Source organism: Labrus mixtus, chromosome 9 (genome assembly GCF_963584025.1).
Source record: "Labrus mixtus chromosome 9, fLabMix1.1, whole genome shotgun sequence".
Classification (NCBI taxonomy): Eukaryota; Metazoa; Chordata; class Actinopteri; order Labriformes; family Labridae; genus Labrus; species Labrus mixtus.
The window spans coordinates 18,611,318-18,623,938 of NC_083620.1; the positions used below are offsets into that span (position 1 = coordinate 18,611,318).

At 39.2% G+C, this 12,621-nt stretch overlaps 2 protein-coding genes and 1 long non-coding RNA gene across 4 annotated transcripts; 2 read left to right on the forward strand and 1 right to left on the reverse strand.

Moving 5' to 3' along the window:
• Nucleotides 1–2,364: 2,364 nt before the first annotated feature.
• Nucleotides 2,365–3,745, forward strand: LOC132980498 (uncharacterized). The gene is made up of 3 exons (XR_009674182.1): nucleotides 2,365–2,411; nucleotides 2,716–2,844; nucleotides 3,698–3,745. It is a non-coding gene; the product is annotated as an uncharacterized LOC132980498 (long non-coding RNA).
• Nucleotides 3,746–5,183: 1,438 nt separating this feature from the next.
• paf1 (PAF1 homolog, Paf1/RNA polymerase II complex component) lies at nucleotides 5,184–9,886 on the forward strand. The gene is made up of 14 exons (XM_061046660.1): nucleotides 5,184–5,409; nucleotides 6,009–6,041; nucleotides 6,155–6,247; nucleotides 6,329–6,450; nucleotides 6,559–6,625; nucleotides 6,710–6,811; nucleotides 6,967–7,072; nucleotides 7,339–7,407; nucleotides 7,640–7,743; nucleotides 7,841–7,957; nucleotides 8,097–8,225; nucleotides 8,415–8,520; nucleotides 8,897–8,975; nucleotides 9,126–9,886. Exons 1-14 carry the CDS (start codon nucleotides 5,363–5,365, stop codon nucleotides 9,551–9,553), a joined length of 1,602 nt encoding a protein of 533 aa, XP_060902643.1. The 5' UTR covers nucleotides 5,184–5,362; the 3' UTR covers nucleotides 9,554–9,886.
• Nucleotide 9,887: 1 nt separating this feature from the next.
• Nucleotides 9,888–12,067, reverse strand: gmfg (glia maturation factor, gamma). 2 transcript variants are annotated; one of them, XM_061046661.1, is made up of 7 exons: nucleotides 11,911–12,067; nucleotides 11,392–11,488; nucleotides 11,221–11,270; nucleotides 11,093–11,142; nucleotides 10,860–10,942; nucleotides 10,620–10,693; nucleotides 9,888–10,207 (listed from the first exon to the last, which is right to left on the reverse strand). In XM_061046661.1, exons 1-7 carry the CDS (start codon nucleotides 11,911–11,913, stop codon nucleotides 10,136–10,138), a joined length of 429 nt encoding a protein of 142 aa, XP_060902644.1. In that variant the 5' UTR covers nucleotides 11,914–12,067; the 3' UTR covers nucleotides 9,888–10,135. The 2 variants fall into 2 exon arrangements, 1 of the variants encoding a protein (XP_060902644.1); XR_009674181.1 differs by lacking the exons at nucleotides 11,221–11,270; nucleotides 11,392–11,488; nucleotides 11,911–12,067 and having other exon boundaries at nucleotides 10,860–10,927; nucleotides 11,078–11,148.
• Between the last annotated feature and the right edge of the window lie 554 nt (nucleotides 12,068–12,621).

A 12,621-nucleotide genomic window follows, 5' to 3' on the forward strand; every position in this document is an offset into this window, starting at 1 on the left:
AAGAAAATGGGAATGTATTTATAATGATCAGACCTTTAGTCAAAAGCCACAGCCAAGAGTTTGAATGTTAGGCCAATCGAACCTCACGTACATGCCAACCTTTAGTTTGTATGCGCCATTCTTGTTCACTTTAATGTCAGTGTTGTGTGAGTGAGGGAGTCCCGATAATTTTGTCAATCATTGTCAGTCAGGAAACCATTCAACCAACCTGGGTTTGATTTTATTTTTCAATTTTACGTTTGTTCAAAATTGTGTTCTTCTGACTGAAAACATGTGGGGAAACTGAAAACGAATAGGCAACAGAAAAAGGTTCTAAGTTCTATGGTCAAACACTGTGCCATACCCGAGTTGCCAAGCCCAGATACCACTGCGTTGTCTCATTTTCCTATCATAGGGGCTGGTGGCATGACATGTAAGACAACTAAAATCAAAGTTGGTTCTGGTCTAGTGTCCAAAGAAAAAAACAAAAAGAAAGTCTTGAAAAGAGGATGGGATGACAGGCAATTAATGAAAAGAGATTGCATTTCTTTGAAGATGTCAGTATTCTTCTTTGGCACATTACCACTACGACTCATAACCTGTATTAAACTGTATAGATGGTGGAAGTTGTTATTGAATGTCAGAGAGATTATGAAGATACTACACAAAAGATGGTCAAGTACTAAAAGTGGATTTAAATTGTGTATAAAGACTCATAAAACAGAATAAGAATAGGATCAAATTTATTATTTTGTTTGTATTATATTTACCATTGTGTTGGCAGAGGGACATTGAACAGAAATCAGCTGTAATAAAGTAATTTTAGTATAACTTGTCTCATGTATTTTTTCTATACTTCCTGTTTCATTGAGGTTGCTCACGTGCCATGCATTACAGCACTGGATGCCATAAATGGTATTTTATTGATGCTACTTCCTGAGTAATGGTGAAATGGTGTGACTGAAGACCCAAGACAAAGGCATGACAAAAGAAGTATTGGCCCAATAAAAAGATACTACTGTGGGCCCCATAATAATAATAACCCCTATTCATAACTCTTGTGACCTATGAAAAGCTTCAAAAAACGTTTTAGGTGCGCAGACGGCCTTGCGGTTAAGTTGTTCCACATGTATTGAGGCTATAGTCCTCAGAGTGGGTGACCCGGGTTCAAGTCCGGCCTGTGGTTCCTTTCCTGCATGTCATTCCCCACTCTCTCTCCTGATTTCCTACTCTATCCACTGACCTATCCAACGAAGAAAATAAATCCTAAATCTTTGTTTTACACCCTGAAAATGGGTTTAATTTTAGATTAAGTGGAGGTTATCGCAGCAATACTTAAATAATAACTTCAGTCTTGTATAAATGTTATAAAATAGGAGTCGATGAAGTGCTACCAGGCAAATGACAAACTCTACAGGCGACTGAAGAATCCACACTACATGGCCATGCCCAGGACCAAGGGACAAGAAAGAAGAAAGGGTAAAAACAATGAAAAAGCAGTCAAAATAAATGGAGGAAAAAGTCAAACAAACAATCAATAAAAAATAAAAGTCATAGGCAGAAACTAAAAATCTAAAAGTTAGAGATGAGTTAAAGACAATAACAACAACACATAAAAGTATCGTGTCTATGAAAAAGGCGTTCTAAGATGTCAGTGATCCTGCATGTGTTATCTTCTCAAACAGATGTTCAGTGCCAATGGGCCCTGGTGGCAAAAGCACAATCTCATTTAGATTAAAGCATTGACTTTGAAACAACCAGAAGGGCCCCACTAGATAATATATGACTGAGGGCTACCTCATAAGGGGTCAAACATTCTGTTATGTAGCTAGGAGCCAGACCATTACATGTTTTAATGTGATGGGAAAAATATATACATGAAATTGGACAGTTACCCTCAATACTTGTTCTGTCTTTTTTACACTAAAAGAGTAGAGTATCATCTCACCTGATTTTAAAAACATTGTGTTATTAAGCACTGTCTAAAAGGAAAATACCTGTGGCCCTTCCCTCTAGTCCCCCAGCACCACCACCACGACTGGACTGAACCGATCAAACCAGAAAGTGGCGACAGAAGAGAAAGTACAAAAAAACAACCTCAAAGACAGAACATGATGTCAGAAATGGAGAGAGCTGGACTCGCAAGGAATGATTTAAAAAAAAAGTATTTTGGACTGTGCTGTGGTGAAAGAGGGAGAGGCCGAAGATGCCTATTTAATTATCTGAACGCGGTCTGTTGAAGAGGATTAAGAATGTAAAGATGTACTTAAATCCAGCAGATGGCAGTGATGGGACTTCTTTGACGCCAGCTGCCACTAAAACCAAAAGAAGAAGAAGAAGTGCAAGCAACGTGAGATGTGACGTGCATTGTAAACAAAGGTAAACGTTTGCTGGTCAGCCTGGGCAAAGGAATGCCTTCTTAACGAAATTAGGTAAGTGGACAGTCTAACAATGAAGTATTAATACTTTTTGTTGTTGTTGTTGTTGTGATCCAAAGTAACGTCAGCTATGTAGCGTACTTATTGTGCACATTGTTTTCCACATAAAATGCTACCTTTCATTAATTAAGAACATTTGTGAGACATTTGATGCATTTTATTTTCGCCAGATATTGTAAAGTGAAAAAATGCAAGCAGTATTTTCTCTATCAATATATCTTGGGATACTGTAACAGTAAACATTGTATTCTAAAAACCTTTATCCCACTTTGTGTCTGGTGACCTGACACTTCTCCAGGATGTTGTGTGAAGTCCTGCTGTCGTCACTATGGTTCCTGTTTGTTATCTTCTGGGTGGAGACAATAAGTGTTTGGCTGTTTCTGTCCATGTTTTACCAGGACAGGGCATTTTACCACTGGGGAGACGGGTAAGAAGTTTCCACTGTTCACTTTTTTTTTTTTACATGTGAATCTTAAATTTAAAATAGTTTCTAAAATGTTCTCTGACTATTCTAAAGACACAATATGAAGTAACTCCCATCTACTTTGTGTTTTTCCTTCTCGCTGTGGTTTTATTAGACTTCTTCTTGCTTACATTGTATCTTGCTTTATTAAATTCAGTGTCACACATAACTGAACAATTTGACAGCTGTGTGATGCTGGTTATCCAGGATATGCTGGATTGTGACTGTTAGGCTCAAATCCGGGGATAACTCAAAAGGAGACAGAATGAGTCAAACTTGCTTTGAGGGGAAAGTACCAGATCTACAGTATGAATGACATGCATTTTAAGTTAAAACTATAACCCTTTTCACAGTGTCGTCATGAACTGCATTACAGCGTTGTGAAAGCTCAAGAGGCTGAGGCACGACGTGTAAACACACGGCGAGAGTTTAAACTCCCGCACAGCGCTGTTCATCCTGCAAGCTGTGACGTTACACATTGCCACCGTCTCGCCCCTGTTTAGGTCTCTGTTACTACCTCTGATGATGGATCAGGGGCTTTGTCCAACCATTCTGCCTCCACGCCTTACACATTGCAGATGAGGGCAATTATTATCCATCCTTCAGTTAGCAATATGTACAAGGCAAATGTCTGTTTTGTTTTTTCAAAGAACCCAAACTTAGACACTCTGGGCGTCATGCCCTTTCTGAATCATTAGATTGAAAAACACTCAAAGCTTAATGGTTCATGTACAATACGGAAGTAGTGTTATCAGTACTTGTTTCCCAGGTTAGTGAATATTACATTTTTAACCGTATCACTCTTTCAATGTTACAGGGTATTTTCAGATGATCCTGGGCAGATGATTTACATGTTAAGCAGGCAAGACCATGATTAAATGAATTCAATCACTTTAAATACAAACTGTGTGCTAGTGTGGAAAGTTTAACATTTCTCTTTCCACAGAGTCGATTCACAAATGCAGACAGAGGTGGAGACCTGAGATGGAGAGAGATTTATAGCCGGGGCTGAATGGACTCTCAAATGGACGGCTGTTGCAGTAATGTGACTGAAGACCATAATGAAAAAGCAGTAGCTGTTTGTTTCCACCCTGCACTAACTGACTAGCACATGGTTGTGCTTCGTCCTTGTTATCTTGTGTAAAAGTAGACCCACTTGTAATTATAGGCAGTGGAGAGTTGCTGCATGTATGAAGACTGAGCTAAGAGGTAGAGCCTCCGTATTTAATGTGCGTGACAGCCACCACAGTATCGTTTAGCAAAGCCAGTACCAGTAAAAAAGCACGGCTTAGAAAAAGACGAGCTTAGTGCTTCATTGTTTCTTTAAACTCTAGTCTAGATTTTCACAGAGTTGGCGTTTTGGTCATACTGCCGTTCTATGCAACTACAGCTGCTTCTGTCTGCAGCAACATATTGTGTCAGATATCAGATTGAAGGAAATCTGTTGGATGGTTGGCGTATGAATGTTTTTAAAGATGAAAGGAAGTTTTGGTGTATGTTTGATTCAACAACCATTAACAGTGAGCTAAATATTGAATATTTGAGGTGTTGGAGACATGTACTTTGGTTTTGATATTTTTTTTTTTAACAAAGTAGCTAGATGATTATGAATTCATGCTCTGCTTCTGGAGTCCATACTTCACCCTCACCTAATGTAGACAAGCTGATCACATGTACAACACCAGTAAAGCATTAAAGTTCATCGATGTACTAACACTTCCTTTTCTTTGTCATGGATTTCATATATATATGGTCTCCTTTGCGGGCTGATGGATTCTGCCAGAGATGTAGTTTTTGTACTTATGATGATCCACACCAAGATCGCATGATAACTAAAACGTCATCATGGCAAATGCAAAAGCGCCATCTACTGACGAAAATATAGGAAGGCCTGGAAGTGGACCTGACAGTGAAAGAAGAAATTTAGGAGACGTGATAATATGTCTGAAGACATAAAAATGAATTAATCCGCTCTGTTAACAATATATTGAATTTATATCCAGTAAATGACATGAAAGTAAAACTATACTGTAAAATAGGAACTATATTATGTTCAAGCCTTTGAGATTATTGATTTGGCAGATATTTTTGTATTATTCTCTGTCTATTAAAGGATTTCCTTTTGAAGCAAACGAGCGTATTTTTGGTCCCCTTTTTTTTTTTTGTGCAGCTGAGGCAAAAGAAGTGAAATACATTTTGTATTAACATGCCGCAATGTGTACTTCATATGCCAGGACGCTAGAGGGCGCACACCATGCAGCAAAGCCTCACCATATATGAATCTCCAAACAACTACCGGTGTCCTCCTGTCCTACCGGGTTAAAACAAAAAAAAAAATGCAGTTAACGTTATAAATAAGACTTGATAGCTGTTCATTGTTTAACCAGGGGGGGAAGTGTTTTGTTTGTAAACCGACGTATCTGCGTTGGATATTTGTACAAATATTGAACTTTGCTTTGAGTTGTGAGCAGTGTGTAATAACATGGCTCCAACGATTCAGACTCAAGCTCAGCGAGAAGACGGACACAGGTAAGTTCAAAAATGCTTTAACGAGTTCAACAGCCTGGTGTGTGTTCACTTTCACCAACCTCAATGCTAAGTATTAGCGTATATTTACATTATTATTCAGTCTCAATCACCCTTTGAATAAAGAAATAGTTCACGTTCATGCCAAGTAGACGCCAATCATGTGGCGAACAGTGATACAGAAAGCAAATGTTTTGATGTCCAGAAAACATCAGCCCGTCTGAATGCATTCGTGTAGCAGAGCTTTTTCGAGGAGAGTTGACTTTTGAGTTTTCAATCGACAGCTTGACTTTCTCATTTGTGGCAATATCTTACCCCTCTTTACGATAGTTTCAAAACATAAAATCCTATGTAAATATATTTCAAAGACTAGTTGAGGTATGCATTCAGCACGGTAAACTACAGGTTCTGTCTATGATAGGACAGGTGTTACATCTCCCTCTGTTTTTTTTTTTTTTTTACACAATTAGAATAAAGATGTGGTATACAAATAGTTTAATTCTTTTAGTGATCCTCAGTTTGAGTTATTATAAAAACATCCTTCGGTGTTATTAAGCTCAACAGAAGAGATGCTCATAGATGTATTTTTGTTTCCCTTCCAGTCGTCAGTCCTCACACAGAACTGTTCCGGAAAGGTAAGATTCAGCACTATTTCGACTGTTTTTACTATTACTGTGTTAACTGGTTTGTGCCCTTTTTGAAACACTTGAAACCTGAACGTGCGTTTTCCTCTTATTTTTCTGGACAGGTCAGGAGTGGTCTGCAGGGTGAAGTACTGCAACAGCCTGCCTGACATCCCCTTCGACCCCAAATTCATCACATATCCATTCGACCAGCACAGGTAAACATCCGATCTCTGTCCACAGAACGCGCACTGACAAACACAAGACACAGCTTTTACGTTAGTTTTCTTGTGTGGCAGGTTTGTACAGTATAAAGCCACTTCTCTTGAGAAGCAGCACAAGCATGAGCTCCTGACTGAACCAGACCTCGGGGTGACCATTGATCTCATCAACCCAGACACATATCGCATTGACCCTAACAGTAAGTATTTCGTTGTTACATGTTACTTACTAGTGTTTATTTAATAAGATGCTAGTATGTGTGATCAAATCTCTTTGAGTACACTGAACCAATCTTTTCAATTGTCAGTTCTGTTGGATCCTGCTGATGAAAAGCTGTTGGAAGAGGACATCCAGGCTCCATCCAGTTCAAAGAGGTATGCCTACTCGATAGAGAGCCTTAATTTGTTTTAGATTTATCTGGAGAGTGTTAGTTTTAACATTCCTTTTTTCCGTTTAAGGTCACAGCAGCATGCCAAAGTTGTCCCGTGGATGAGAAAGACAGAATATATTTCCACAGAGTTTAACAGATATGGCGTTTCCAACGAGAAAGTGGAGGTCAAGTAAGTATGCAAAAGTTGTTGGCATTGAAATGACCTAATGGAAGAGAAGCTTATGGTTGTATGTGGGTGAAGAACAGGGATGCATTTAGAGTTAAGGTAAATTGTTTGTTTGTTTTTGTGTTTGCATGAATAACCTCGAGCATTTTTGTGTTCAGGATCGGCGTATCTGTCAAACAACAGTTTACTGAAGAAGAAATCTACAAGGACAGAGACAGCCAGATCTCTGCGATTGAGAAGACATTCGAGGATGCACAGAAATCGGTGGGTGAAGAATAAAACCGAACGCTTGTTGTTTGCTAGACATTAGACTTTGCAGCTCCAGTTTTTTGGTGAATGGGGCAAAATAACTGTGAACACTGGGGTTAAATAAAACCTCCTGTCATGCTGTAACTGCTCTTTGCAGTAGAGGACTGTTATAGTCAGCTGTGAGATGCAAATTGACATATTAGGTTATAATGTGCATGTAGTCTTGATTACTGTGTGTATAAGTGATTTAAAGAATGTCTTTGTTTTTTTTTGTCCTCCAGATTGCACAGCACTACAGTAAACCAAGAGTTACCCCAGTGGAGGTACTTCCTGTGTTCCCTGACTTCAAGGTGAGTTGTAACTTCACATGGTTTACCTATTTTTATAGTCGGACTCATCGTGGTCTGAGATGCACAGGGAGGGGAAACGATGACAATAAAATAAAGCGTAATTATATGCAACAGCAAAACAATCTGTTCAAAGCTGTTCTTGTCACGTTAACTGGATAAAAACAGGCACTCCATGGATTCAGATATTCAATTCTTAGAGGCTTGATATTGAATACTCTTTCTCTCTCCCCAGATGTGGATCAACCCATGCGCTCAGGTCATCTTTGATTCTGATCCTGCACCTAAGGACCAGTCAGCACCAGCAGGAGTGGAAATGATGTCTCAGGCCATGATCAGGTATTTTCAAAATGAATGTGGTGGAGAGTTTGTGTTTCAAAAGTAACATTTAGCATGAATGCTGATTGTCAGTATGTTTGCTGTCTCTTCAATACAGGGGTATGATGGATGAGGAAGGAAACCAGTTTGTGGCCTACTTCCTGCCAAATGAAGACACCATTCGCAAGCGCAAGAGGGACTGTGATGAGGGGATGGACTACATGCCTGAAGATCTGTGAGTGATACATTTATATTGAAGAAGACCTGCCCTTTTTTGTCTTGTTTTTAGGAATCAAGGTGTTTATTTGCTTTTCCTATTTCAAATTATGTACCAAGAAGTAAATATTGTTTTTTTTCCCCGCCCTGTGTTTCAGGTATGATTACAAGATAGCCAGGGAGTACAACTGGAACGTCAAAAACAAAGCCAGCAAGGGTTACGAAGAGAACTACTTCTTCATCTTCAGAGATGGAGATGGTGTTTACTACAATGAGCTCGAGACGAGGTACGTTGTTGTTAAGAAAGGAGGCTTGTGTGTTTTGATTTATCTGTAGATCTGTAAAAAAAAAAAAGTATTACATAAATATGTTATTCACCGAACTAACTGCAGTGCCACCCTGATATGTAGGACTTAAATCAGAGGTCTGTTCGGCTTCTTACTCTTACAAGCTTTTGTTTTGTCCTTTTTTTTAAGAGTGCGTCTGAGCAAGAGGAGAGCCAAAGCTGGAGCACAGTCCACCACAAACGCAGTGTTGGTGTGTAAGCACAGAGATATGAATGAGAAAGAACTTGAAGCCCAGGTGAGTGAACGGTTTCCTTCCACTTTTTATATGTTTACTGTAGTGTTGTAGTCGAGACAGCCGATTTGGAGTGCTACAACACTAGTTTACGGAGCACTTTATTTGTTTGTTTGTTTGACTTTTGGACGGTACTGTTGCTTTAAAGGAGAAGGAAACACTAAATTATTCAGAGTTACAGTTTTTTATGTAACTGAAGGGTACTGTTTTGTTTTTGTTTTTCAAGACGGGGTGTTATTTCAGAACCTACACATAGCATTGCTTTCCAACTTGACCTTACTAATGCAAACTAATGACTTGAACACTTATACTGTTATCTATTGGCTTAGATAAAGAAGTCATTTACAGATGATTAATTATCTTTCATTGTGTTTTTCAGGATGCGCGTAAAGCTCAGTTGGAGAATCATGAGCCTGAAGATGAAGAGGAAGACATGGACAAGGACATGCAAGACTCCGGTCAGTTTTTGTTTGTCTCTACCACTGCAATTGTCATGAAATACTTTTTGCTGTTGTCCGCACTAGAGTTACAACTTAATCATTAACCGTTTGTACTAACTAAAGTATTTAATCTTTTCCTTTCCGTTTCTTTTGTATTGTTTTCTTCAGGCGACGACAAAGACAAAGGCAGCGGCAGCGAGGCTGAGAACTCTGGCAGCGACTCGGAGAGGGAAGATGAAGAACAGGAGCAAAGGGGAGAAGAGGAGGAGGACGAGGAGGAGAGGGCCAAGCGGAAGAGGAAGGAGAGCATCAGCGGAAGCGAGAGCGGCGGAGAGAGAACCCGAGAAATGCGAGACGAGGAAGAGATCTTCGGAAGCGACGACGACAGCGACGACAACGAGCCCAAGAACTCAGCGAGGAGCAGTGGGGGGGAGGGCAGCGGGAGCGAGGACGATGGAGGAAACAGGGGAGGCAGCAGGAGTCGCAGTGCATCTCCGGCACGGAGCGACCGCAGCAGCGACCACTCGGAGAGGAATCAGAGTGGGAGTGGTAGCGACAGAGGCTCAGATTCCAGTGATGCTAGTGACAGTGAATAAGGTCAGGGATCTGGACGAGGTGATGGCCACCTGTCTCATGTGTACGTATGGCTCTACGCTGAACGTGATATTATCCAAGTCTTGGACTGTAGTTTTTTGACGACGCAAATGAAATCAGATACGTTATTAATGCGTGATGATCCCTTCAACACAGTTTTTTATTTGTAGACTTCACTTGCCCACAGGTAGCTATATGTACGCCATTCCTGTGTTTTTTGTCTATCACATATTCAGTACAAGATCATGTAAAAATGTCTTTGTTCTCCCAGTTTTTGACGTGTCATGGTAACACGGCATTGACCTGTTAATAAAAAGGTGACATTTTGTAAGAAACTCATTTGTCAAAGGCTTTTTTATTTTCTTTTATTTGTAATGAAGTTAAGAACCACAAAGTAAAAGCATCAATCACCTTGAGATGTGCTGGACTGTCCGACCTCTATTCTAATACTTCTTACAGTTAATTACTGTTCAATGCAACAACAAAAAAAATATATTTTTACAGAGTTTATCACAGGATGTTATTTAATAGCCAGGTTACAAAAGGGAAAGACTGAAAGTAATGGAGAGCTCTCAAATTGAGACTCAGCGAAAAAATGACAGCTGATTCTTGAGCCACTCCTCTGACAACTCATCAGCACTTCTCGTTTCAAAGACCTTTAGGGTGAAACAAGGTGACAAAGTCAGAATCTAAACAACATGACATCTCAAGCTTAGAGATAATCACTCCTTAATTTCAAATCTGGTGGTTAATACATTCTAAAGAAGAGGAATCACAACAATAGACACATTTAAATGTATGAAGAACCTGCTTCAGGTTGTCAGTTAATTTGAGAAATATGGTAAGTAGGACTTTCTCTATTACATACTTGTCAAGTGTCAGTCTTATGATTGATGGATGAATATTTCATAGATTCAAATAGTTGTTACGTGTATCATTGAAGGCATGTCTCCATACAAGAAGAATATCAATATCTTAAATAAAATTCTTTACATGATTCCTCATCATTGCACAGGAGTTAAGATGAACTGGTTCATTTTTTTGAGGTTAACATTTTGAGGCTTTTACCTTGGTGAGCTGTGCAGCTTGGACCAGCCGATTCTTGCTGCCTGCATACATCATCTGCTGCTCTGGCTTACATCCTGTTTAATCACATTTTCTCAAGTTATTCTTCAATTTGGCAATCAAACACACCTTAACAATTCCACTGAAGACCACATAGTTGATCATCATAAGAATGATTTTATATCAATACAATGACATAATGAGATAGCTGATGACTGTTGTGTTTGATCTGTATCTACTTACCCATTGGACTGGAGTATATGAAACAAAGAGGGTAAGACACTCTGCCATCTGCATGGACATACTTGTAGCTGTAGGCGATAAATGTGCTCTACTGTCAAGGAAGGTCAACTTTTTCAAGAGTGAAAGCCATTTCTCGTGGCATCTTTGCACAACATCGGAGGATAAGTTTGTCAATATACATTTAGTGAATTTGCAGATCTTGTTACATTGATAAAGACATTCAGTCAGGATATCTGGGTTGCCGCTCTGGAAGTTCATCTCTCAACTCATCCAGTGAGATGTCCTAAAAGACAGTTATGTTTCAGTGGCTTGTAAAGCGGAATTAATCTAAACACATGAAGGAAGGTAACATTCGACTTGCCTCATACTCCTCCTCGAGGATAACAAGCTGTTTCACCATGTCTATTTTCACTATGAAAGACAAAATGTGAAGGATTTTCTTCTGAGCTACATTCTTTGATATGCTGGATATGAATGTGTCTTTATAAAGTTACAAATGTGTCACTATGACTTAAAGCTATGTGATACTTACTTAGTATGGCAGCATTGTTCGTCTCTTTTCGGAATCTGAACTTTTCCAGTTTCTCTTTCAGACTTTCATCCACCTCACATACGACCAGAGAGCTTGACTGCAAAATGGCATTTATTAAAAAACTTTAGGAAATGTGAATAACATATCCTGATATATCTTTGCTTCTGATAAAGCCAATAGAAATGGTCGACAGAATAGAAATAGAAACAAAGGGGGTAGAGGGGGTAGTAGATGTCTGCTCATTCTGTTTAGATGTTGAGGTCTCTATCCAGCTTGCATGGATGCATTAAACATTCATGACACTATTCTGACATATTGAGGGCAGGAAATGTTTTTGCCGCAACATGCAAGAATGTAGTTTCCTGTCTGGTAGAGCACGGGGGATGGTAGACTTAAGTCACAATTGTAAATAAGCAATTTATACACACAATATATACCTTTGAATGACAGTCCATCAAATCCAGAACATTTCATCAAATAAAGCAAAATCTTTCAAACAATTGCATCAGCTGTACCTACCATTCTCAGAGGATCTTTTTCTGTCTTCTTGTTTTCAGGGTGACGCTGTTTGGCTGAAACAGTTTGGCTGACAGTTACTCTCGGATTGTCAAGATCCTCCTTTAGATGTTAAGGGGAGGGCAGTCACAAAACTAGTGCATGCATCATTGCCTCTTCCTGGTTAAAAAAAAAAACACAAGATGCCTCTAGTGAGCACGCCCAGTTGAGTGTTGCGTGAAACATTCTGGCCATCAAGGGAAAACAAATATGCAAAATAAATCTGTGAATACAAGCTTTTTGGCCATATGCTATAACTAGCTTTATGTTACCATAAGCTGACAATCACCATGACTAAAATGATTAGAGGTACTTTCACTTCCTCTTAATTAACAGGAAAGGGCCTCAAAGAGAAACTTGCAGAGTAGCAAATCCACAAATGAAAAAAAATAACTCTATATCACATCTACATGCAAATGTACAATGTGCCTTTGCTTTTACCTGTAAATGAAAGTACAAAAGACAAATGCAGAATAGTGTACAGGCTAAACTTGCACCAAAATAAAAAATAAAAAAACAAAAAACTTTTTGTTGCAGTATGACAAGTCATATTACAAATTTTTATTGTGGCAGGAACAACCCTATGGATCTCGTACCGCTTTGTTATAGATCAATTCCTTACATGCTAAACTTAACATGTCTCCACCTATAAGTCACATTCCACACACTTCTTTA